This window comes from Athene noctua, chromosome Z (assembly GCF_965140245.1).
Source record: "Athene noctua chromosome Z, bAthNoc1.hap1.1, whole genome shotgun sequence".
In the NCBI taxonomy this organism is placed as follows: domain Eukaryota; kingdom Metazoa; phylum Chordata; class Aves; order Strigiformes; family Strigidae; genus Athene; species Athene noctua.
In genome coordinates, this window is record NC_134077.1 from 33,316,431 (window position 1) to 33,343,944 (window position 27,514).

Consider the following 27,514-nt stretch of genomic DNA (forward strand, 5'->3'; position numbering starts at 1 on the left):
TGCCCGGACGGCATTTCCAGTGCCGCTTGGCGGCAATTAGAAAAGGAGAAGCCGAGCCTATCCCCCCTCGGGAGCGGCGAGGCGCGGCCGGGCCCGGAGCGGGGCTGGACGGCTCCGGCGGGCCCTGCCCGGTGCGGCGCCGCCCCCTGCCGGCCCCGTTGCCGCGCCGGGCGTGGCCGCCCTTGCGCCGGGCCGGGCCGAGCCGCCGGTGCCCGCTGCCGCGCCCGCTCGCCATTGTGCGCTGGGCGCCGCGAGCCCCGCCCGGCGGACGGCACTTCCCCTTCCCGCCGCTCCCCGCCCCTCGGCGGGCCGCCTCCCGCCCGGCTGACGGCGCCGCGCCGGGCTGGCAGCCGCCGCCGCGGAGCCCGCGGGTGGAGGAGGCGCGGGGATGGAGGGCGATCGGCTGGAGAGCCCGGTAAGCGCGGGTGGGGCGGGCCGGGCCGGGGCGTGTCCTCCCCTCCGGCGTCGCACCTTGTGCTGCGGCGGGGGCACGCGGCGGGCGAGGGGCTGTCCGTCCCCCGTCCGCCCGTCCGCCCCGGTGTACGGCGGCAGCCTCGCCCCTGCCCGGCCGGGAGCGGCACCGGCAGCAGCCCCGCGGTGCTGGGGCGGCGGGCAGGGCTCTCACGGAGACCTTCAGAGGCGGCTCGGTGCGCGCGGGAGAAACGCGCCCGGGGCACGTAAGTGAAATCGGCCCGGCTTCGCGGCGGGCAGAACGGCGGCGGTCCCGGAGGGGCGAGCGGGCGGTGGGCGGCCGGTGTCAGCGCCCGCCGCCTGGTGCTTCGCTGGGGCCGGGCTCGCCGTTTGCGCTCCCAGCAGATCCTCCCGCCTCGGAGCGCGGTGCCAGATGGCTGCGGGGCCACAGAAATTACCGAAGAGCTGCATTGATCCACGGGCTGCTCTTTGTGCGGCAAACACATAAATAAATAAATAATGTTCCTGACTCGAACTATTAGCCTAATGAAGTTAAGGCCGTTTCAGCCCTTAAATGTGAATTACATGGCAGGAAAGCCTGTTGTTTAACCAGTCCGACACTTAGTTTCTTTTTTCTTCCCCCTCCCCCGAAAAGCGAGTGAGCAAGCCGAGTTAAACGTATGGATTACTATTGTTAAGAAGGATGGTTGGTTGAGGGGAATTAGAGACTATTCCCCTCCTTTCCTCCCCTGCAATGCAGACATGACCTAAAGGTGAACTGAGTTTGCCTAGTGGCAGTGTTCGTTTTGGTTCAAATGAACGTTGTCGGTGCTTTCATAAATATTAATTAAGATTTGTTTGCAGTGTTAACCAGAAGAGTGCTCCAAAACAGCTAAAACTGTGTGCAACCATTATTCTAGAGAGCTGGGTTTCGGTGACATACAGACATGCAGCTGTGCCGTGTATCTTGCTGGTTTTCTGCGCTTACACTTGTTTCTCCCTCTTTTTGTCATGAAGGTTACCATTAAGGGTATCGAAAGAGAGCTCATCTGCCCAGCATGCAAGGAATTATTTACCCATCCACTGATCCTTCCTTGCCAGCACAATGTCTGTCACAAATGTGTGAAAGAAATACTCTTTGCATTTGAAGACTGTTTTGCTGATGGAGGCTCTGAATCCTCTAATCAGAGTAGCCCTCGAATTAAAATCTCTTCTTCTAGCATGGACAGAATTGACAGGGTTAGTAGATCAGGTATGTATCAGAATTTTTGCATGTTTTCCTAATTTTATGTATTAGACTGGCTTGAGCTGAGTGGTATCTGCACTGGTGAAAAGTCTGCCCAGTACTCCTTACATGGTTAAATAGATGACTTAGGGATAGTGTGAGTCTTGTTATTCTGTGGCAAGAACAATGGGAATATTTTTAAGGACAATGCACTTTATTTCATATATAATAGATTTGTTTTTGTGGCAGTTCATGTTCAGTAGTGTCAAGATGTAGATTTCAGCAATTTCATTGCCCATCAGTAGTACTGTTGAGGTGGTTCTCTCAGGTTTCAGCCAGCCTAATTCAGTAGTTCTGACTTCCTTCTGAGCCTCTCCAGACTTTGCAGATAGTAGTTTTGTCCTACCCATTTCACTGTGCTTACAATAAATCATTTTTCATAGATGATGATCATTGCACGGTTGCAGAATTGGAGGCCAGATAACTGTAAGACTGCACTAACAGCCTCTTACAGTGTGATCTGCTCGAAGCTTTAAGGAGCACTCATGCCTTAAAGGACTCCTCATGCTCTTTGTGATACCACACCAGAAAGATTCTTGCAGTTGTCTGCGTAATTCATAGATGAGCTCATCCGCTTTTACACAGATACACCAAAAGTACTTTGTGCATGCTGTATTGCTTGAAAGAAACTTCATCTTGGCTTTTAGGCTTCCTTCTGACATAATTATCCACTTCAAAAATCTCACTCTGTGGTGCCCTGGAAGAGTCACCACAAGACAAACTCTAAAGCTGTATCTTGCATTTCATATGTTACTAACGTTTATCCTCCCCAGTTTTCAAATTTCACATGTTTTCTTTCACCTGCTTCTTTTAAACAACTTCTGAGTTGTTAGTACTGTTTCAAATCAGTTTGAGTGAATGCTGTATTTGCTGTAGTGGCTGGTTGAGGCTTATATGATTTGAGGGAATCTCCAGACCAAATGTCTAGCTACCCTCATTACAGTCCTGCTTTCTGGGCAAGGGGTGCACAGCCCTGCAGTCACTGTTTAGCTCTACATACACTTCAACCTCTTTCTAAAGCCTCTCTAACTGCAGTGTCACATTAAGTTTGAATGAGGAGAGCCCACTGGTGACTGCCTTCTCTCAAATCCAAGCCTGTTCCCTTTTTACCTCAGTAAACATAATGTTCTGGCATGGCATTTTATGTATGGACCGATGTGGTCCCTGGTTTCTACTGCAGTTGTCTGCATCATGTTTTACAGGGTGGGCATCAGAGCACCAGGTTGGGTGCCTGGGGAATGGTGGATGCACCGTGGGTGAGCTGAGCTCCCTGTAAAAACTGTGGCTTGCAAAGTATAGACGTATCAGCCAGGCTGTGCATGGGAAGCAGCACCCCCACGCTTCCTTCAGTGGCGTTAAGGGAGGAGGTAATCCCTTACCTCCCATCAAAAGCAGCTACCCTCCAGCTTGCCCTCCGTTGGGCAGTAGAAACAGCGATCTGGCATGGCATGGCCCACGTGTGCTGCAGTCGCACAGTCCACCCTGTGCTTGGAGGTGGCAAAGCTCCCTTGGGAACCTGACATTTAATTACTACTAGGCTTGCAGAGTTCATTTCGCAGTGCTGCCATAGTTGTTGGCTGCTCTTCTTGCAAGGTTTAGCATTACTGCTTCATTATGCCCTTAACAACAGGACAAGAAAGACCTGTTCTTGGTACTCCTGCCCTCTCCCCCCTGCTACCCCTCACCCTGAGATATATATATATGTACGCAAGTTGTTGCTGAGGTTGTAATCTTTAAATCCGCAGTAGTCCACCACCATACCAGCAAACAGATGGGAAGTTATGTGTGTTATCTTTTCATCTGACCTGCTGGTAGGAGGAGATGAATGCTATTCTAAAGACTGCATACCTGTTTGATGAGTAGCAGGAGAGGTTTGAGACTTGGAAATAATGGGCTTCCTCCTCCTTCCAACAAAGAGCATTGGGCAGATGCACATCACAGGCAAATTATCATCTCAGACAGTTTAAATTTGCAAAATGAAAAGCATATGGAAATGGGAGCTTTGAAGAATACATTTGGACATTTGGGTTATACTGTCCTTGCTTCTAATGTTAGAAGCATTATAGTTCCATTGCTGTGTGAGGTGTGAAATTATTTGCTTTCAGACATTTGATGCCAGTAATGTTCAACCAACTTGCAACTTATATTTGTACAATTCTCCCCTTGCATCTCAAGTACTCATACTGTGTATTGCCTTGCTTAATTCGTTTCGAGATCATTAGGGGAATTTTTAATAAAACAGCTCTGTAAGAGAAAAAACATGAGAAAACATCTGAAGTGGGACTTCACACATATAACAAAAAGTGGTAGAATTTCTGGTAGGCTTATGCAGGGCATGTCACTGTCAAGTCATTATTGTTATATTTGAAAATGTATATGACACCTTCTTCCTGCCGTAGGCTTTTTATTTTTCTTTTTTTCGCTTAAGGAATCCCTGCTATCTGCATGAGGAGTGTCATCTATTTAAAATTATTTTGGCACTTAAATTCTTGAGATGCTAGAAGGAACTGGTTCACACTTTGTTATAGACACGCAACTTGCATTTACAAATACAATTTATCTTAATGTAAAAAGGCTGGATCTGGCAGAACCCTTTATTTTTCAGTTGAAGTGATGTGCATGTGCTTCCTAAAATCTAATGTGTTGGTTTAAAAAAACCCCACTGTTTATGTTGTATATAAAATAATCTTTGATTTAAACAATTATGTTGCATATAAAATGAAAATAAAGTATATCTCTTATTGCTAATCCATTTTCTGTAACGTTAGTGTAATTACACTGTTGATGTAATTAAAGTAAAGCACATAATGTGGTTATGTTGACACGAGCAACACTGATGGATGATGCAGAAACTGAATGGAATATCTCTCCCTGTGCTCCCCTCATCTCTTCTTTCTCCCTTTTTCTGTTCTTAAATACTACAGTTGTTTCATGTGCTAGGACATTAAACATTCTTGCCTTTCAGCTCTGCAGTATTTTAACAATCACAGGAGAGAAAATAGTTGATGGTTTTCATCTGAACCATTGTAAACCAATGATATATATATAATGTTTCGATTTCTAAACAGCTTTCTGTTCATTGTTCGCAGCCTCACAGAGGAGGTCTTTTGGGTGGAGAGGTAGAAATGCTTCACTTCTTGTGTATTGGCTAGAGATAGTCTAGCATTTAGATCTCAAGTTAAATATTGTTGATTAGCATATAGCTTTTTGTCAGTGGTCAAGTCCACAGACTTTTGCAGTGAGCAAAGGTACAGCAAAGGACTTCTATAGGGAGAGCTTTTCATTCTGTTTAGCACTGACTTAAAGGTCAACTGGACTGGAATTCAGTTAAGGGTTGGATTATATATTTTTTCTTGTGTGTATGCATGACTGAACATACATTTATGTGTGCAAAAATGCACATTCTCTCTCCCTTTAAAACAAAATCCCAACAGTCACCCTCTCATCCCATGCTTTTTAATTTTCAGGAGTTTATGTGTTCAAGTTTCAGTAAAAACCAGGGTCTTACTGGTAGTAAAGTGTAATTGTTAGGCTGATCTTTGTAACACTGAGAGGTCATGGTTGACCATCGCTTCTAAATGGAAAGTAATACCAGTTCTTAACTGTTTCTCAGCCCACTTAATTTGGTAAAGATTGAAATTTACACCATGTTAATCTGAGTAGATAGTTCTGGATCTGGCCATTTTGCACAGCACGTGAGTATGTTAGTAAATGAAATATTTTAAATTGATATACTTGTAATGTTTGGTATGCTTAGTGATACAGACAGGTTGAAGGATAGCCAGTGTCTCTTTAAGTACATCTGATTTCCAAAACTGAGCTAGTCTGAGCATTTCAGCCACTTTGTGGGCTTGTTAATATCAATACTTATTTTTTTCATGAGATGCTCTGTCAAAACCAGAAAAAAAACCCCAAAACTCCGTGTTGCGATGATATTGTCAGGCACATGAGCAATCTATAGAAATAATGTGTTCTTTAAGAAAGACGTCATCTGAGCTAAACATAAATCTGAATTTTACACTCAGTGGAGGACAGAGCAGCTAATCAGAAGGGGAAGTTTAAATTGCCTCAGTTGAAGACTGAAAGTGTCATAAAACAAAGATACTGTAGGACACTATGTCATGTCCCACTCAGACGAGGGAGCCAAGTGACTTAGATTCATAAACCTAAATTGTAAAACCATCAGAGCTCTTGGAAAGCTGTCCTTATCTGCACTTTCTGCAGAAAGCACTCTTGATTTGGGGACGATAAAAGTGACTGAAAATGGCATTTTGCAGCTACTGACCTCTCATATATTTTTTAATTTTCTTTCTGCCTAAAAATCCAGCCACAAGCATTAACTGAGTTTGGGGGGGTGGCAATATACATTTATATTTTGTAAAAAACCTGTATAAGAATCCAGTTGACTTTTAAAATCTTTTTTTATATATATATAATATTTAAATATAATATAATAAATAAAAACATTTAACTTCCTTGTCTTCCATAACCACAGAATTCTGGTGATACTGTGTACTTGGAAAACACAATTTTATCTTTAAGATGTCTTATCCCTTTGCAAACCATCAGCTGCAGGTTGGACTTTTCAGCATTTTAAGTGTTGGTACCTCTCCTTGGCAAGAAGACATTTAAACATTGTCTTTAAAAGACATGCTTAAGATTGCTCTTTGACTTGAGTCTTTGCAATCTGTATATTTGTGAGTTTGGAGTCTGAGCATGAGCATATGTTGTGCTAAATTTTAGTTACTGATTGAGCTGTTCATTGCAAGTGGAGCAGTCTGTTTAAAAAACACAGTGGAAAACTTGAGATGATTCCTAATGTTTCAAAAACTACATACTTGTTTGTTGTAAACCAGTTTGGCAAAGTGTAAAAGACAGAATGGGGAGGATCTAAGTTTCTCTGAGATGCACATCTAATATGACTATGAAATCCATGTTTTTGACTGCTTGGATTTTTTGTGGATTTTTTGTGTGTGTGTAAGCAGAATTCAGTTTTAGCAAACTGGACACAAGGCAGCTAGGAAAGGTAGTGCATGAAGAAATTTATCACTTCATCAGTGCTTTCTTTTTAAAATAGGAGTGCAGAAATCCTGCAAGCAGAAAGTAGACTAATTCTTACTGCATGTTAATATTTTAAAACTCAGTAGGCAAAAAGAGAATGCTTCCATACTTCTGGCTATTGAAGTGGCAGAGCACACCAAGAAGTTTATCAAATAAACTACCAGGGATTAAACCCTAGGCTCTTAGAGTGCTGTCAGTGAGAAGGAATGAGACATCTGAAGGTGTACACAACTTCCTTGGTACTGGATTGCTTTCTGTAAGCAGAGTGTCACCAGTCTTCGCAGAGCATGGCTTCTGATGATGGTCTCGTTTCAGTCCACCATGGGCAGAATGAAAGGACCCCATTAGGATGCAGCCAAACTCACCTTTGAGTTAAACAAACACCACTTCCACATTTGAGCTGCTTGGACTAGACTTTAAAAGGATGCTACTAGATACGAATTTCAGATTGTATTTTTAAACTTGACCACTGCACCATGTTTTTTTTTTTCTTGTTATGCTGCTTTGTCATTGCTTGCTCTCTGCTGTAGTATACTGCTCATGGGCAATCCCTGTACATACAGCACTGTATCACTATTTTTTTAGTTTTAGCAAATTTAAATACTCCTGATTCCTTTCTGTAGATGTTGACTGCGTGGCACTGCATGTAAAATTATCTTTTTCTTCAGGCCTTTGTAGAAGACTGTGTAGAAAATCTCTCTGTGTTCCTGTGTGCAGTGCTAGCTTGGAGCATACTTTGGAAATAAAGTTTGCATTTCACTGCTTTTGCTGTGCATTGCATGTGTGTGTTGCTGTGTATACCAAGTTACAGGTACTGCAGGACATGCAATTTGGGTAATTTAATTAGTTTCAAGTAAATACTAAACCAAAATCTCTGCTCCCCTTAGCCAGAGAGTTGTATACTGGTGCCTTGTGTCACACATACTGTTCTGTAAATGCAGTTCAGTTGTTCAGCTCGGAACCTCTAGGAAGGCATGAGACTGGCTGAGTTTGGGACTGCCAACTTGTGCACACTTATTCATGCTCTGATTGTGGCTTCTTAACTGATGGTCATGCACCATGGGGCACATTTCAAACATCTTTAAATGCACTAGTTCCTTATGGGAGTGTAGGCTTGTGGTTGTCTAAAAGTGACTGAAAAGGGCATGTTAGGAAGGGAGATTTTGGATTGTTGGGTGAAGCAGCCACAGGAGAGTGGCACAAGGCAAGTGTCTCTTGGATACTATCAAAGGACACTTCAGAAAGAAATGGACCCTCAACATTTCTGATAGGAAGATACTTTCTAAATACAGATGAGAACAAGCTTCCCTTTCTGAAGAAGAAACGATTTCAACACTTAAGAGTTCAGCTTTAAGCCATACCTCCATTTACAAATTTGTTAGTTATGCCAACATGCAGTCCTTTCAAAGGGATCTTAAAACCATGCCTCAGCTACAGGGAATGGTTTTTTGTTTCTTTGTAAGGGGAAGCTGAGAGGTCATATGTTAAGGCTAAACACTGGCTTAGCCTGCTTCAGAAATACATGAACTCTTGATAGTTGTGCCCTGTGGGTTCATGAGTGAGACATGGGGATGCACTCCCTGTCTGATAGCCTTAAGACTGTTATGCTCCAAATAGCCTTTGGGTCAGAGTGAGCCACCCCCTTGAACAGGCTCCAAGGGCTCCTTAGGCTTGTGGTTTTACTTGAGCCTTTGATCACTTTATTTTGGAGAGGAGGGGAAATTTGTGCATAGCTGTTTGGTAAGATTGCAGCATTTCTGCTATCTCCTCTTGAAATGAAAAGAGGTGGACATACCCTGTGTAACCTTGCAGATCTGTGATTCCCCAGTTCAGGGCAGAGAAATCTCTTAGACATAACTGTGTCAGCATCCCCTTTAGTATATAAGCTTAGTTAGCAGCCCTTCTTTATCAAGGCCATTCAGCAAAGTTCAAGTCAGCATATTTTGACTAAATGGTTTGGCTGAGATTTCACATTGGTAATACCTAGTGGTCTTGTTTTCTTCTGTTTTATTATGATGCCTTTTGGGATGAACCAGATAAGTTTGACTCAGCCAAAGCAAACTTCAGGGAGCTTGAAGATGGGTGTATTTGTCTGGGAATAACTAGTCTTACTCTTGGAATAAGCATCTTTCACATTTAGTGCTTCCAAAGACTGTAGCTTGAGTGCATCCAAAACTAGTTGAAAAAGATTAGATTGGAACAGCTAAATTCACCTTAACATAGTATTAAGTTTTAGTGTATAGTTTGTAAGTCCCCTGGACTCAGATAGTACGCTACCTTGTCATGGCAAATGTATTCTCTTTGGCTTGGCAGACTGCATATGAATTGGTATTGTACTGGTTTGGATGATGTGCTACGATAGTTTGGAATTGGTTTGTAAATTCCTGTGCTTCTCCCTTTAAAATCTAAACCTCTTCTGTTTATGCTTCTCCTAAATCAGGATTTGGTGTCTACACAGGCAGAAAACGCAATTCACTGACTCCTAGATCGAGTCTGTTTCCTTGTCCGGGTTGCCAGCGGGATATTGATCTTGGAGAACGTGGTATCAATGGCTTATTTCGCAACTTTACTTTGGAAACCATTGTGGAAAGATACAGACAGGCAGCCAGGGCAGCCATTGCTGTTATGTGCGATTTCTGCAAACCTCCACCACAAGAATCCACAAAGAGCTGCATGGACTGCAGTGCAAGCTATTGCAATGAATGTTTCAAGATACACCATCCTTGGGGAACTGCAAAAGCCCAGCATGAATATGTAGGACCAACCACCAACTTCAGACCCAAGGTAACTGTACTGTACCTCACAGAATTTGGGTTGCAGCATTCACATATGGCTTCAGACATATGTGCAGTGGTAGTTGCTTTTTAGGACTGTTGTTGCTTTATTGATTGTTGCTGTTATTTATTGAGTGAACCATAAGCTTTTGTTCTAGTTGATGCTGAAGTGGTTGTTGCTGAAGAGGACATTGAGAACATATTTGAAGGGAGCCCTAAAAATAAGGATTTCTTACTTTGGGGAATGATTGTGTTATTTGTGATTTGGGTCTTTTTTTTCTTTTTTTTGAGACTTAATGATCTTGAACATATAGAATAGCAGAGCTTGTCTGAAAATCAGTTTAAGGAGGATGCCTGTGTGCAGTAAACCCAACACAACTGCACCCCCACCCCCACCCACCCTTCCCCACCTTAAGGCAGATTCCCTTTGGATGTTTTCCGCCTGAACTTGATCCATCACAAAGTATCTTCTTTCTCTCCTTCTTCCTTGCATCTAGCCATAGTAAAAGGTGGCGTTCAGGTCCTTGTTGTTATTACACCCTGCTATTTTCTTAGCTATAGCAGAAGAGAAAAATGTGATGGCAAGTTCTCTACTTTACACACTGCTGCTGCATTCAGAAAAAACAGTGATTGCAAAGTGCTGTTAGTTTCTTCTGCTAAGTGTGGTGCAGAGCATGGCAATGCCTTATTGAATTTATGTTACATAACAGGAGGAATTGTTATGCTGCCATCTCACTAACAAGGGACCACAGTAGGTCTTAATATCCCAGCACTTTCTGTGTGCCTGTGGCTGGAGGTCCTGCAGATCCTAGAAATACTGATGTTTGAGGAGTCCTGATTAATTTTGGTTAAATTAATTAGATTTGATTCTTGTGCAATACATAAGAAGCTCTTGACTGGTGGTGTACCTTCTTTCTGAGGCTGGGAAAATTTGAGCCTCAAAACTAGCCAGCTAGTAGGTACTGAACATCCAGAAGTGCACTTGGTGATGTTTTTCCAGAGTCTAACACGTTCATTCCAGTTAAGAACAAGCATGTGCTTGATGCGCTTTAGCTAGCACACAGCTATCTTTGTGAAAGGTCCCTTTACTGAATAAATGAGGTAAAAGTTTGCATGCTGTCTTTCAGCTTTTGATCTAAAATGCTGTACAAATCCTTAAAAACTTGGCTTCTATGGTATCTAAACCCTCACTGCTGCAATGTTGCTACTTTAAAATACCAAAGGCATTTTGTGATCCTTCTGTACTTGTAAAGATACCATATGTTGTTATACAACATGCAGACTGAATTTGGGTTTGAAAGTCATTAATTGAATTTTGTTGAAGCAGAGCAAAAGGGTGAGAAGTGGTTTAGATCATCCTGCCCTTTATGGATCAAGTGTGTGTGTGTGTGTGTGTGTGTGTGATTTAGCTCTTTAAAATTATATGTGAAGACAGATGTGCTGTTTAAAAAAACAAAAGAAAAAAAGGGAAAGGCCTAGTATAGTTAAATCAACGGTAGATACATCTACTTTGTAGAAAAACTACTCAACAACAGTAAACTGATCTTTACGGTGCCTTTGTAGAGACTTTTCAGGACTATTTATATAAAGAAAAGTGCATTTTTCATTGCACTACATTGTTAAGACCTGAACTGAATGCATGAAGTATTTGCTGGTCTCCTAAACCATGTTCTCACTCGTACTTTACTTTACAAGGAGACTGGAGAACACTGTAATGTGTGTGGTGGGGTTGGGAGAAGCACATACTGGGCTGATTGTTCTTGAATTTTGAGAGAACTAGACAAGGTAGTCTGCGGTCTGACCTCTTCTGTCTCTAGCTTGCAGGCTGTAATTCTCGTTTTTTGGAGGACATGAATAAAAAATACGTGGTTTCTGTTAGGTGTGATTATGCACTGCTGTGGAAAAATTACTTCCACAGACTAACTGACTGCAGTTTTTGGAGGTGTCTGCCTGCACAGCTGATTTTCATGAAAGTGTCTTTTTTTTTTTCTTCCTCAAATCCAGCAGTCAATGACAGCGGGATATGTTGTTGCATATTTTGCTGTAATGGCAGTCTTATGTACCAAGGGACTAGGGGAGACTGGTGTCTTTGGGCTTTTCATCGTAGTCTCAAGATAACATCTAGGTCTTGAGAGTTGGTTTCAGAAATAATTTGCAATTTTAGCTTATTGTGTCCATATTTATGCTACTTACAATTATTTTCTCTCTTTTTCTGTGTGTGTGTTAAAAGATTATACTTTGAAAGCTTAAGTGTTGGCACTGCTGTCTTGTTCTTCTCCTTGACATAAAACTGAAAAGCTTTCTCAAGAGCTCTTCTTTGGTAACATGGAGTAGATGGACCCAAATATTGTCTTTCAGTGCTCTGGAATAAGGCAAAGCATTTTTATTTTTTTTTTAAACCACACTTCCCTTTTTAGCTGGTTTTATCTGTTGCTTGAGCTTGGAGTTTAGCAGCATTATTTTCCCTCTTCTAGTAAATCAAACAAGTTCAGTTTTTGAAAGATGATTTTTAGAGACCACCAGATTTTTTGCTATGCTCATTAAGCTGATACTGGAATTAATGCTCAGCACAAGCAGCTTGTAATTGGAGTCAGACAAAAAAAATTGAAACACTGGAGCCTTTTGTCTATAAAATGACTGTGACTGGTGGGGGTGGCTGTATTTTGTTTGTTGCTTCAAGTGGGGCTATGTGGCTGATCAGAGTCTAGCTTAAATCATTACAGTATTATGTCAATTCTTCCTTTAAGAAACAATTCATAGCTGTTTCAAGAGGTGCTAGCATAGAAACAGTTAAATGTGACTGAGTGGGTATATTATATATTGCATTTGCAGCTCTGAACAGGAGTGTAGGGATCTTGAGGCTTGCAAACAATTTAAGGGATTAGCAACAGAGTTGATTTGCAGTATGGAGGCTATGTGATATGTACACAGACATTGCTACATGAAACTGGTGTTGATTTGCAGTATGGAGGCTATGTGATATGTACACAGACATTGCTACATGAAACTGGTGTTCATCTGCTGACTTTCACTGTCATGGGAAAATATAAAAGGTTGAAGATAAACTGAATATTAAAAAATCCACTGATGAAGTTAAATACTGCTGTGAGATGATTGAGTGTTTTGATAGTTTGTTGAGCATCTAAGTTTTTGGAAGTACACTTGCATTCTCTTTATTTTTTTTTTTCAGGTTTTGATGTGTCCAGAACATGAAATGGAGAGGGTAAACATGTACTGTGAAATTTGCAGAAGGCCTGTTTGTCATCTTTGTAAACTGGGTGGATGTCATGCAAATCATAGAGTAACAACCATGAGCACTGCCTACAAAACCCTTAAGGTAAAAATAAATATTGTTGGACCTGACCTTAAGAAGGGGAAGAGTACTGAGCTTGTGGTGTAAGGGCAAGTTCCATCTGGCAGTAAGCCAGGACCTGTGTTTAGAGGACACTGAAGTAATCATGAGGCATGCTGTTGTGCAACATCTGTTAATTTATATATTAGTGTGACGTAGTTTATGCCTGAGAAACTAAACTATATTTTCTACAAGGCTTGAAGCATAACCCCTTGAAAGTACTTCCACCTTATTTTAGCCAGCTGTACAGCAGTACTGACCAATGCAGAAGGTTTAAACAGTTAATACTTTACAATCTAGGTTTTGTAAGATAACTGTCCTTGTGGCTTGTGTTAGCTGATACTTTAGAAGCACTCCTGAAAAATTTGTGTCTGAAGTCCTGACTTTGTATGTTTCTGAAATTGCGTAACTGTTGATTCCCTATGCACAGTACAACAGGGAAGACTTGCAAATGCTGCTTTGTTACTAAAGAATGATTGCTGCTACCTCCTCTTCTTTCTTTCCTATCTTGCTAGCTCACAGGGGAAAAAAAAAGAAAAAAAGAAAAAAAAAAAAAGGAAAAAACCCCCAAACATACCGGCCTGCCTTGTGCTCTTTGGCATTCTGGCCTGCTTGCAAGGCTTTTACTGTACGGCTGTTAACTCTTGCAAGGAAGTGCAGAGACACTCATAAGTTCCTTCTTTGAACCACTAATTTTTCTAGCAAATCTTAATACAAATGAATTAATAACTAACAAGACTTTTCTGTAAGTTTTAGTAATGTCCTGAAGCCTCATGTTCCTAGCCTGAGAGGGTAATTCCTGTGGCTGGGGAAGAATGAGCCAGCTGAGGCTGTTACCTCTTGTCCATAGAGTCCTGCTCACAGCAGTGGCCTGATGTTTGTTCAGTCATTGCAGGTTACCGAGTGATTCTCTGCAGGGGTGCTGCTCATAACAGCCTGTTGTTCTTGTAGCTATATAGACTGAGCACTAGCTGGATGACCTGCCTGCACTGGTTGTCAGTTTGGGTGGGATACCCTTATTTTGCCATCTTGCCATTTTATTTTAACAGGAGAAGCTTTCAAAAGATATTGAGTACCTCATCAGTAAGGAGAACCAGGTGAAGGCTCACATCACCCAGCTGGATCTGTTGCTGAAAGAAACAGAGGTAAGAGTGGCTTGCAGATTGTCTGGAGATGGCCCTTGCAGGAACACAGCAGGGACTTGAACTGTTTTCAATGAAGTGTTTTAAATCCTTCAGTTTTTTTCAGTTAACCAGTAAAACAATTTCTGAACAGTTTGTATTAGTCCTGACTCACACATGGTAAGACTTAATCGTCACAGTGTGGAAAATTTGGGCAACATGCAGAGGGAAGTTAAGTTTTGGATGCTGCTGTAAATTTAATTGAAATAAAGCTTATTTGATACCTTAACCAAAGAGAGGTGTGTTATACTTACAGCTGCTGTGTATTAATGGTTCTGCACAATTCATACTGTCTGTTGACCTCGAGGATGTTGCAGTAAAGTCAGAATTAAGGGCAGAAATCTCCCTGCAGAAGAGTCAGAGCTGTGAGTTCACATACAAGCTGAAAAACCTGATGGCAGAAATTGTAGGAACTCCTGTAGGAATTCAGGTCCTGCCTGTATCTTGGTACAGATTGTATCCGTGCTTTGTAGTTCCTTTTATCCGGGGTACTAGTCAAGGTGGCACTACATGTCTGAGGGTGTGTGTGAGAACCTAGGCTGGACCCCCAGTCCAGGGTGATTGGGGAAGATGGAAGTACACCTAACTCTTGGGCATGAAGACTCTAGAGTCTGACCTGCTTTTACAGTGCTTTTCTGTGAGCTGTTAAGACAAATGCCCTGCATAACTCAAAACATTCATTCTCTCTGTTAAGATAGTAAATGCTTACTAGCTTGGGTGCAGTGCTGATTGCATTTTCAGTGCTGAAGAGCATAACAAAGCTCAACTAGTCTTCTCTGTCAAACAGATGACTAGTTCGCTATGATATCTTGAACAACCATAAGTATGTTTCTGTACGCAGCCACAGTGCTGTGGAATCTCTCTGAAATGTCTTTTGTTCGCTCCTAGTGCAACAGTGAAAGAGCTAAAGAAGAAGCATCTCAGAGTTTTGAGAAATTATCTCATGTACTGGAAGAGAAGAAATCTGCAGCTCTTAGGGCAATTGAAATTTCTAAGAATTTAAGGCTGGAAAAATTGCAGATGCAAGCAGAAGAATATCAAGGGCTCCTGGAAAATAATGGCCTTGTAGGATATGCTCAAGAAGTGCTTAAAGAAACCGATCCTTCTTGTTTTGTTCAAACAGCAAAACAACTTCACGTGAGGTATCTTAATTATCTTCTGTTTGAGGTACAAGTACTGTTCGAGGATGTCTGGTCAGTCATATTCTTTTCACACCTGCTAGCAAAGTACTGAATGTGGTACCTTGTATTGTAGAGGCTTAGGATGGTCCTGGTACTGCTCAGCCGAAATTACTGTATTACAGTGTGCATTAAGAAACAGCATACAGGACGGGTTCTGTCTTGAGACAATGCTTAGCCTTGTTCAGTAGAACTGCAGCAGAAGGGTAGCTCTCTCATTCAGCTCACTGAAACATTCCTTTGCTCAGAGATTGTATCAGGTTATGCAAGTTAATCTAACAGGTCTCTTCTGGCTTTAAACTCTTTGATCTTAGTAGCAGTTCTTCATTAGTGCTTCACACCTATTTTTTTCTTTGAACATAAGGCCCCAAATTGTTAAAATGCTCGATTACTTGTTTGTTATCTTTACACTGATGTACAAAAGGCCCTTAAATTTTGCATTTGAATTCTGTCTAGAGGGACAGAAATTTCTGGGAGACATCAGTAAACACATGAGAGTATTTTAAAGCAAAAAGTAGCATTTTTCCTTAAAGAAATACACACATGTGAATTTTCTTCGCTCTGTTCTGCTGTCCCTCTGCTACTCTGCTTTCAGAATCCAAAAAGCTACTGAATCCCTGAAGAGCTTCAGGCCAGCAGCTGAAACTACTTTTGAAGACTTTGTGGTGGACACAGCCAAGCAAGAAGAGATCCTTGGTGACTTGTGCTTCCATTCCAATGGTAAATTGCGAGAGCATCAGGTCTTTCTTGAGTTAGATCTTTGACGACTTCTGTGGAAAGAGGCAGAACTTATGCAGGGCTGCAGTTGCTGAACATAGTCTTGTAACTTGCATTGTATTGTCCCTTCTGTCTTTGTGACCCACAAGGCATTAATTACCTGGCAGCAATGCTAGCTTCAGCTTTCCTAAAGAAGCTAAGATGTCATTGCATTCAGTACCAGTATACACTAGCTTCCAAAATATTGTAGTTAAGTAATACCAGGTCTTTCCAGAAGCTTTTTGTTGCACAACAGAAAAGAATAGTTTTTGTAATGTTTTTTTTCAGCTGCCATCAAAAACAAATACTACAACTTTCTAAGTAAAAACAGAAAGTAAGGGACTTGAATTTAAGTGCGTGAACAGAAACATCCTCATCTGCCCTCTTTAACTGAGTCAGATTTCCCCCCCAAACACACAGTGATATAGCCACTTAACAAAGGGCTTGTATGCTTAATTCTAAAACAACTGTCTAAATTTGAGGGTTTTTTTTCTCCTGAATCTCTGGCATTCCAGGTCTAGAAATACCAGAAATCAATGAGGAGCAGAGCAGAATGTACAACAAAGCTCTGATCAGTTGGGAACGCCCTGGGAAGACAGACTCAGCTGATATCTATGTTCTTGAATATCATAAGCTTAATAGAGAAGAGGAGAGTGCTACGTGGCAAGAGATCAAAGTTTGCAGCAAGAGCAAAGTAATATCTGATCTTGATGATGACAGCAGCTATGCCTTTAGAGTTCGAGGATATAAAGGGTCCATCTGTAGCCCTTGGAGCCGGGAAGTTATTTTGCATACACCTCCAGCTCCAGGTATTGGGTTTTCTTATATCTACAAGGTGCTGAATCTATGTCTGTCAGTGATAAGAGCTGTAGGTGGTTTCCAGTAGTTCCCAGACTTCTACTATACTGGTTGAATAAATGTTTAGAAGCATTGTTAACAAACAGGTTACGTAGGTAACATACTGAGACTGTTAACTTGCCTGACATTCCTGGTAGCCTTTAAAAGTGAGAAATTCTAACGCCAGTGTGACTTAAAACGTAGTTTATAAGCACAGAAGGCCAAATACTTAACTAAGAGGAAATATTTTGGGATACTGTTTTTCAGTTTTCAGTTTTCTTTTTGATGACAAATGTGGGTACAACAGTGAACATCTCCTGCTGAACCCAAGAAGAACCTCTGTGGAAAGTAGGGCTGGATTTCCTCTTCTGCTGGGATCTGAGCGCATGCAGGTTGGATGCTACACAACCCTGGATTACATCATTGGCGACACTGGGATTGCCAAAGGGAAGCACTTCTGGGCTTTTCATGTGGCAGACTATTCATACCTGGTGAAAGTGGGAGTTGTTTCTAGCAACAAGATACAGAAATTGTTCCATAATACCCATGATGTGACCAGCCCAAGGTAAATTTCAGACTCTTGCTTAATGCATGTTTTATATAAGGAGATGGCTTTTTAAAAAATAAATTAAGAGCAAGTCTGGTCTCAGTACACATGGTGAGCCTAATTTATAGAAAGTGGCTTGAAGGATATGGTGAAGGAAGATTGTCCTGTTCATCGCCTGGTGTTAGTAGAAAAATATTCAAATATCCAGCATCCTATTTTCTTTCTTTTTGGGAAAGAAAGTAGGTTCCTATAAATATCAAAATAAGTCTCTTAAAGCAAGAAGGTAAAATAAAAGCGTCAGTTGCAAGATTGAAGCGGTGTTTAGTTGTCAGTAGGAAGAGTCTGCCTTAATTCCCTTAGCATACTAGGTTTGACAGCCACTCAGAGGTACAGTGTTCACTGTGCGTATTTGTATATCTTTGCTGTAGCTTACGTCATGATGGATTCCTAGTCACTAGTTTATCCCAGGCTGTACCCTTGCATACAGTACTGGAGTGCTACTGAGAACAAGTCAAAGTACAGTGGACAAACCAGCAAAGAATTTACAGCTCTCAGTGACAGATGTAGTAAGCCTGTGTCTAGGAACTGCAGGCTGAGAGGCTATCTTCTGAGGACTTAACTTTTTCAGGAATCTAACAAATGTAGTGGCTTCCTCTTGTATAACATCCTGAAAGTGTGAAAATGCCAAAGGCTTGATCTGCTTAAAGTCACATGGAGCCTTTTTGCACAGTGAGAAATTAGATCCTGATTTCCTGATATTCTTATCCACACAAATATCTGGAAAACTTTAGGTGACACACATCCAACCTCCCCCCCAAACACCCCAAAACTGCAAACCTAGCTAGGGATTGTCTGCACAGAAGAATATGTGCTTCTTTCTGTCCTCATCTAGGGACAAAAGTGGGGGAAAAGTATGTAGACTGAATAAATCTGACTACAAACTTTCCCCAGTAACCAGGTGAGAAAGAAAGTTTCAGGGAAGCCTGCAGGCAGAGCACTTAAAAAAACCCCACTCCACAACAACCTAAACCACTACGTTTTATGTTGTGGATTTTAAAGACAATGTAATATAACAGTGTCATGGAAAACTCACAGGAAAACAGTAATCTTAATTGTATTTACTGGTGTGGTTTAACATTATGTAAATAGTTAAACATATTTTGTCTCTAATGATTAGTCATATTCATTAAAAGACTTCTCAAGTTAACTAATACACTATACCTGTAGATTTATTAATAATTTCCTAGCATGAGTATGTTTAGATACATCTGCTCCTTAGTAGAGCCTCCTGTGGTCTCATGCTCATTAGTGTTTAGCTGTTATTAATCGTTTGAAGTGGCCCAGGTGGGTGTTCTCCACCTACTAAATGCATCTTCCCTCCTGGCTTAGGTATATTTTTACCACATAAGGTTTTGCGGGTGATCGTGTAATGTTGCCTGTCTTACAAAAATGTTTTCTCCGGTTCACATCACTGATCCCACTTCAGAATTTGACAAAAGCAAATGGCTGTTTTTCTGTTCTAGATACGAGCAAGACAGTGGTCATGACAGTGGGAGTGAAGATGCCTTCTTTGACTCATCACAGCCTTTCACACTGGTCACTTTAGGCATGAAGAAGTTCGTTATCCCCATGACACCTGCTGCCCCTAAGGATCCAGCAAGCAGAATCCTTCCCCTGCCATCATGCTTAGGCATCTGCCTCGACTGTGACAAAGGCAAGGTGGGGTTTTATGATGCAGGCCGTATGAAATGCCTTTATGAGTGTGAGGTGGACTGCTCTGGCATAATGTACCCAGCATTTGCCTTAATGGGTGGTGCAGCAGTTCATCTTGCGGAAGCTGTCACAGCAAAGTATGGGGAGTACCACGGTGACATCTAGTGCAGTAATCTCTTCCTCTTGCTGTTCTGAGGTGGAAGATGAGAGCAGAAGAATTCTGCCTTAGTTTTCAGTCCTCGTTAATTACTTTCTACCTATGTGTTGCTCACAAGTCTCTAGGCCATGTTTTCTTTGAAAGGAACGGTCCAGACACTTCCTGTACCAGTAGGAAATATTCTTCCAGGAACTCTCCTGTCTTTCTTGTGATCTGTGCAGAGTTGTTCTCCACAGACTTTCTTCCCAGGGAAAAGCAGGGAAGAAGTTTGTCTAGCAACCAAAATTGTTCTTCAGGGGTAGAAATCTGCCTTTTATGTAACTTAAATCCTTACATAGTCGGTTTTGTATTTAATGAAGTCAAAGCTGACAGCATGTGATTGTCATTCTACTTTTAAGAAATCTGCCTGAATGCCTCTGAGGGGTCAGTGCTTTCCAGTTAACCCCTGAGCATCAGGGGTTGGGCCTTTCAGCATGAAACAACATTTGCAAAAATACAGTGAAAAGCAGGGAGACATCAGAACTGCAGCTGAATGTTTAGGTTGTATTTGGAAAGAGGAGGGTAAACTAGAATCTGATTGCATGTCATATACCTTTAATGTGATTGTAAGCTAAAACTCTAATTCTGACACCCAGTGTCATAGTTGGTGGCATAATGGTAAGTTTCTTTACTCTTCCAGGCTTTTACTATAGGCTGTATAAATTGTATAAAGTGCAATTCTACACTAAACATCAGACTTTAGAGTCCAAAATCAGAAGTGTTTGCATGTGTAAGTAATGGTACCTGGTATGTAGGCTATTGACATGAGTAATAATATGGGAACTTTTAAAAAAATCAGGTATTTCTTTTAATACTTGTTTTTTAAGTTATTTTTTTTATCTAATAGCAGATTGGTTTTTTTAGTAAGAACGTTAAAAATGCACTGATTAAGTTTTGAGACCCAATTTCTGCCTTAAAAGATGTGTCCCCTCAAATTTCTGTTCCTCTCATGTTAAAAACTGTATCACATACAGTGATCTTCATAAAATCATAGAACCACAGAATGGTTTGGGTTGGAAACAACCATTAAAGATCATCTAGTCCAGTGCCCCTGCCATGGGCAGGAACATCTTTCGCTAGACCCAGTTGCTCAAAGCTTCATCCAGCCTGATCTTGAAGACTTCCAGGGATGGGACATCCACAGCTTCTCTGGGCAACCTTGTCTCACCACCCTCACAGTTAGAAATTTCTTCCTCGTATCTTTCAGTTTAAAACCGTTGCTCCTTGTTCTGTCTCTACAGGCCTTAGTAAAAAGTCTCTCTCCATCTTTCTTTTAAATTCTTTATATACTGAAAGGTTCCAATGAAGTCTCCCCAGGGCCTTCTCTTCTCCAGGCTGAGCAACTGCAACTCTTTTAGCCTTTCTTCACAGGAGAGATGTCCTAGCCCTCTGATAATTTTTGGGACCCTCCTATGGACCCACTCTGTGCTGAGGGACCCAGAGCTGGATTCAGTACTCCAGGTGGGGTCTTGGGAGAGCAGTGTTGAAGAATCATCTCCCTTGCCCTGCTGACCACCCAGCAGCCCAGGATATGGTTGGCTTTCTGGGCTGAAAGTGCACATTGCTGGTTCATCTCCAATTTTTCATCCACCAGGATCCCCAAGTCCTTCTCTTCAGGGCTGCTCTCCATCCTCCAGTCTGTATTGGTACTGGCATTGCCTGGACCGAGGTGCAGGACCTTGCACTTGGCCTTAGTGAACCCTATGAGGTTCACATGGGCCCACTCAAGCCTGCCAAGGTCGCTCTGGATGGCATCCTGTCCCTCAAGTGAATGAACCGCTCAGCTTGGTGTCATCTGCAGACTTGCTGAGGGAACACATTGTCTATATTGTTAATGAAGATATTAAATAAAATTGGTGCCAATACAGACCCTTGAGGGACATCACTCATTACTGGTTACCACTTGGATGTTGAGCTATTGACTCTTTAGATGTGACCATCCAGCTAATTTCTTAACCATTGAACAGTCCATCCATCAAACCCATATGTCAGATTTAGAGGTAAGAATGTTGTGAGGGATCGTATCAAAGGCCTTACAGAAGTCCAGGTATATGACATCTGTAGCTCTTCCCTTGTCCACTGATGCAGTCACTCCATCACAGAAGGCTGCTAGATCAGTCAGATGTGATTTGCCTGTAGTGAACCCATGTTGGCTATCTCTGATCACCTCCCTGCCTTCCATATGTTTCAGCATATCTTCCAGGAGGATCTATTGCATGATCTTGCTGGGCACGGAGGTGGACTGCATCTGTTTATAGAAATCTATGTAAAAAACCATGTGGGTACTTGCACTGTTAACTTGTGTTGTGGAAAAATAAGGATCTAAAGTGAAGGATGTTTCTAATATGTACTTGGTGCTTTCTCATTTGGGGATATGCTTTCTAATTTGGGGATAGTGTTGCATCTTGATGAATGTGTGTGAAGTATGCTTACTAAGTACATGTATACAGCTGTAGAGTTATGAAATAGGACCTGAAAATCACAATACACTTAAATGAATGTAGGTCATAATGCAAAACCTTTGTGTGCTTTGCTGTCTGAACTGTTGTACTGATCTGACCTGGAGTCCATCCCTCCCAGTGTCCTCTCTCCTAAGCCTCTGTCCAGTGGCCACTATCAGAAGAAATTGGCATAAATGTCATCTGTGCCAAGGTGAGCATGACATCTCTTTTGGAGCTAGAAAGGCCCAGCAAGGGCAACTTCTTTTTCAGGTCTCACCTGCAAATGTTTCTGCCTTAGTAAGGCTCTGCAGAAGTATGTTCCACAGCTTCATTGTGTGCTTGTGTGAGAAACACTGATGTCTCAGGCAGCAGCTGTGAAGCAGTGGGTATCTTTTGGAACTTTCTCCTGCAAGAGAAGTGGCAAGTTGTCCCTTGCTAGTTATGCTTTAGGTCATTTGTTTTTGTAACAGATGGTTATCATAACCTTTTTCCCCCCATTATGTCCTCCCCTTCATGTTTCCTTTTGCTGGATGGAAGCCATTCTGTACTGGTGAGCATCCTGCTGCCCCTCTTTCTCTTCCCTCTTTCTGAGGCTGACTGAAGGAGCCCTTCATACAGACACTGTTGCTGTGAAGAATGACAAAATTCTAGGTTTTCCTTCTCTCCGTAGTCTGAACTGTATTTGCCTTTTTTGTTGATACCAAATATTAAGTTGACATTTACAGTTTCTTTTACAGTGTTTTCCACTTAATCCTGACAGTTGTCAACAAGCTGTGCACATACAGAGTTTCCCCACCTTGTGTGCTATTTTGCATTTATAAATGTTGTTTAATCTGTTCATTTGCCTAGTCACTTAGTCTTGCAGGCCTTCTGCAGCTCTTCAGTTACTTCTAGTCTTGAATGTTCCTGAGTAGCTTCATAGATAACACAAACACAATTTGTTTGCTTGCTTTTCCAGATCTTGGAGCAACTTAAGTTGTAGTGTAGCAAATCTCTTTTCTGCTGTTAAAATTTATTGTTCCTTCCACTTTTTTTTCCCCCCTCAGTCATTTAATGAACCATGATTAGCTAGTTAAACACTGAAAACTTTTTACATGTTAGTACACTCTGCTGAGTAGATGACTCATGTTCTTGTGTGTGTGTGAGCCCATAGTCAGACCCAGGAGATGGGATTCTTCAGTAGCTGTGACTTCTGTTGTATAATCACTGTTTGTGTGTTCATCTATCAAATCTAGTATCAGCATAAAGCTGTAGATTATAGGTTTGAATCTCCTGGTTTGTTGTTCCCAGACTAAATCTCCTTCCACAGACAAACGTACCATTTTTGATTCCTGTTTCAGAAACTGGTCTAAACTAGAGGTTTTGTGTCATGGTTAGCACTCCACAGTTCCACATTTGGATTTTTTATAAGCATCTGGACCAATATCACTTGGCTTTGACCTTTCATTACTTTATGGAAATACTCATAAACGGAACACTCTATCTTAGATATGAAGACAGTCTGTCAGACTCCTTTATTTAAAAAAAAAGAGAAAGATTATGTTTTATTGATTTGAGAACACAGAAGATATAAAAAAAATGGGGTTTTTTTCCTACTATAGCTTTATTTTACATTCATTTAAGATGTGATCTGCTATGCAATTACTTATTCCACTGGACAGAGATGATGCTACTGTAAACATTTATCTGCCATTTGATATGTCTGTATTTGTCTCATTCTGAGTTTAAAAAATTGATGGGGCTTTTGGTGTTACTTGAATACTTGGGATGCATTCATTACAGTACTCTATGGTGCTTACTTCAGCTTAGTAAAAAAACACACTGTCAGAGGCACTGACAACACTGTCAGATTTTTTTCTACTACAATGGAAGTGTCAGTTTTCAGAAATGCAGTTCAGCAGTACTTGCCTATCCACTTTTCCACTTGCCTATTTTTCCACTTGCCTATTTTTCCACTTGCCTATTTTTTCAGAACAAGTTTCTTCATACAAAACAGCACTTTACAATGTAGACTAAGCTAAGAATGGTGTGGTATCGTGTGGATCTTTGTGCAATATAGCTGTTTGGTGACTACTGTGTGATTTGCAAAGCTCCATGCAGATGTGAATCATGTAGACACTTTTTAGGTACCTAAAGCTTTAACAAAAAAACCTTGTTTAAAAATATGCTGAAATGTAAATGTAATGTCTTTTTTTTTTTTTTTTTTAAATAAAAGCTGAAAATACAGGAGCTTGGTTGTTCATATTATTACATTCTAGCTCTGAACTACCCAGGTTGAAATAATATTTCTTACAATAGATGACAGCAGTGATTTGTGGGGAGAAGGCTGTGCTTTTGGTTCTTGAGTCTGCCCGTATGCCAATACCTCTAATTTTAGGAGGACTGAAGAGTCTAGTTTAGACTAACTGCCACATCAGGCATTTACTTAAGATGCAGATGTTAGGAACTTGGCTGCCTGAGGCTCCTTCTCCAGGCAGGGGAGGAAGATGTGTGTCCAAAAGGAACATGGCTCTTGGGCATTTTCAAGGGAACCTACCCATTTCTTACTGAAGCAAGCATTAAAGAGCTGATGCTTAGCTTTCCAACCTGAGCAGCCCAGCCAAGATACCGAAGTTAAGTTGGATGGACCTGCCTTGCTCTGCAATTCTGAAAATTGGTGCCACTGCTTGTATCTGCATCTCTTTGAAAACTGAGTGTTTACATCTGTCATTTGTCGATGTTGCTGCTTTCAGGATGTTTTAAGTTCCAGCTTCTGGTGGTTGCTGCCCTCAGGCCTGCTGTGTGCACACGTGGGAACGCTGGAGGCTGTATTCACAGTGAACATCCTGTGAACTGCGTGAGTGCAGTTAAAGCAGACACACAGTCAATACATGCCTGTATACTTCAGGAGAGAAGGGCTGACACGCCAGGGAAAGCAGGAGTATTGAAACCAACTGCAGTTTTCTGCTGAATTTTCTCAACTTTCTGATTTGACTGCCATCCTCAAGTATGTCATTCGAATGTATAAATGACAGGTTTGTTTATTTCTTGAAGCTCAGTAAAACCGACAATATAGAGACAGAAGGATGGCTGAGGAAACACTTGAAAAGAGCTTGGGCTGAAGAATATTCTTGGCACCAGGTCAGCAAATGAATGCAGAGCTGACTGGCACTTCCTGAGATGCTTGCTATCAGGGGAAGACTGAGATGGTGCATGGTCTTTGGCTCAGCTCCTATTCAGTAACAGCTTTCTGAAGGCTTATTTTGAGGTTCAGAAAAACAAACTGTCCATCTGTGCAAGAGAGAACTTCAGTTTGCGCTGGAGTCTCAAATTAGAAGTGGCTTTGAATGGACCTGAAGGATATTTCTAGCTCCTTGCCAGGATAATAAGGCTTTTCGTGTATTTATTGCCCAACTATAAACATTGCACTGGTCAAATAAAACTTAGCATGAAAGGATCCATTTGTTTTAGCTAGCCTGCCTGGTTTGACAGGCTTAGTCCTTGTTCTTAACCCTTTTATTCCTCCCCTCCTATCCTCCATAAGACATTTGTAACAGAGAAGTGTTTCTCAAAAATTCATCTTTTCCTGCCTGTTTATTAAATTCTGCCTCTCTTTTGCTCCATCATACCCATAGCAGCTCAGTTTTGGTGCAGTTACTGGATTTCCTACTCCTTTCTCAGACTTGGGAGCAACTACAGCAGCAGCATTCTCTACTCCTTCATGCACTGTAACTGACGTAGGAAGGAGGGAAAAAACTCATGGAGCTATCCTTAAACCTATCAGAAGGAGATGGAGAGAAAGTGCACAAGGTAGATAAAAAACTTTCACCTTGGAAAAAAAAGAAAAAACAGTTTCAGAGGTGAGGAGAAATGACTATTTTCTCCCTTGGGATAGGTGAGTGACAACTCTGCATGGGTGGTTGAGCAGTGCAGGGAGTCAGGCAGGCAGAGAAGGTTCCCACTGGTGTTTCTAAACATGTATAGCCTGCAGCACAATTTGGCATGGTATCAAGAAATGGCTGCTTGCAGGGTTGGTAACCCATTGCAACCTGGTAGGCTAAAAAAGGGAAGTTAAGTGCGTTCCTCCCTGTTCTTTCCTGTGTGGTATAATGTGCAGGCGACTTTGTTTCTGCCTGAGCTTAAGTAAAAAATTATATTTGGTCTCTGTGTCAGTTCATCTCCAACAAAAAACTTATCTGATATATATCCATCCTTTCTCAAAAAGAGAACAGCAATATAGCTTTTAAGAGTAGAATTGATATTGATGCATATTAAATGAGGTGTCATTGTTATATAGCATGCTATGAAACACCATAACTGAACCAGTGGAATGAAAAAATTTCCTTTAAGAAATAATCTCATCAATATTCCTTCAAAACCAAGTTAAGCAATGAATGAAGATTAAAAATGAACAATTCACTTGAGAAGTCACTTCATAAGAGAATTGCAGGGATCTGAACTACTTGGCTATGAAAAGCAAGTGGTACTTCCATTTCATTCATGTATATATAGACATGTGGGTATATGTTTTTATATTTGTGTGTATGTACATGTCTCTTTTCTGGAAAGTTACTTGACTACCCATGAAATTGTTAGGAAGTTAGAAAGGTCAGAAAACACTGAGACTCATTCAAATAATACTGACAGTAGTTCTTAGAACCTTCTTATTAGGCTTTTGCATATTGCTGGGCCAAGTGTGCTCACTGCATCTGGGACAATGCAGAGGATGGTCCTTTCCTATGCACCTTGGGGTGTACTGGATGAAGAGAGTTTACTGTGAGGCAGAAGGACCTGGGGCAATGCTAGTGGTGTATCTCCTGCACATGTGAATGCTGAGCCAGAAGAAGGTGTGAAGGTGTGACGCTGGAGCTGATGGGATGATTGTTCCTCAGCTTTTCCTTCATGAACCGGGAGGCGCCACAGGCAGTTGTCACCTCCTTCTCTGTTGTTTCTTGGGACATACAAGAAGACTCTAGAGTTGGGAATGCTGTTGGGCAGCACCTTTCAAGCCTGATTCCTGCATCTCAACCCTGGCAAAAATACTCTGTGGCTGTGATAATGTCCACAGGATGCCAGTGCAGGGTCTGGACCCCCACACATTCTGCCTGTGGGTCTTTGCTGACAACCTGGAAGCTAACTGGCAAAGGAATCTGGTTTTTCACTGTCATTCCAGACTTCAGCTGAATTTGTTACTTTTTCCCTTATTTAGAAGATGCTGCATATCAGGCACCCCCTGATACTTCAGGGTATTTATGCACTTGTGAATTCGTCTCCTCACAGGGGAACAGGCAAGCCCTAACAAACTAAATATCGTTCAAAATGTTCTGTTGTGTTTTTTTTTTTTTTTTTTAAATGACAATAGACTCAATTTTAGAGAACTATCGAGAGAGAAAAATAAGTAAGAATATACGACTGGGACTTGTTAGGAGGAAAAAAAATAAATCATGTATAGTACCAGGTTTGTACTATTTTATTTCAGAGCTCTTTGTTTCTTCCAGACATAAAAAAATATGAAAAAAATTTCAAGCAAGGAAAGGAATTTCTGGTAAGATTTCTCTCTGCAAATCTTACTTCTCCTCTAAATACCTTAATTCACTTGCTAATTCACACTTTTTTTTTTACACTTTATACAGTTTGTGTTTTGTCAGGGTCCACAGAGGCAGGCTAGTTTCTGATCCCCATCCACTTCCCTGTGCACCAGCCAGCACCTGGTGGTCAAAGCACCCAGACTGGTGCATCACTGCTGCAGTCAAAGGGCAATAATGTAAGGCATGCAGATTTGCACTGTAAATGCATTCGAGAG

General features: G+C 41.5%; 1 protein-coding gene across 3 annotated transcripts; it reads left to right on the forward strand.

Moving 5' to 3' along the window:
• Positions 1 to 314: 314 nt before the first annotated feature.
• Positions 315 to 23,955, forward strand: TRIM36 (tripartite motif containing 36). Of its 3 annotated transcripts, XM_074932537.1 has the most exons (11): positions 315 to 415; positions 1,429 to 1,663; positions 4,786 to 4,815; positions 9,216 to 9,541; positions 12,722 to 12,868; positions 13,933 to 14,028; positions 14,953 to 15,206; positions 15,838 to 15,962; positions 16,514 to 16,807; positions 17,103 to 17,400; positions 18,906 to 23,955. In XM_074932537.1, the coding sequence occupies exons 1-11, from the start codon at positions 389 to 391 to the stop codon at positions 19,258 to 19,260; spliced, it is 2,187 nt and encodes a 728-aa protein (XP_074788638.1). In that variant the 5' UTR covers positions 315 to 388; the 3' UTR covers positions 19,261 to 23,955. The 3 variants fall into 3 exon arrangements, with proteins under 3 accessions (XP_074788638.1, XP_074788637.1, XP_074788639.1); XM_074932536.1 differs by lacking the exon at positions 4,786 to 4,815 and having other exon boundaries at positions 9,198 to 9,541; XM_074932538.1 differs by lacking the exon at positions 4,786 to 4,815.
• Positions 23,956 to 27,514: the final 3,559 nt, after the last annotated feature.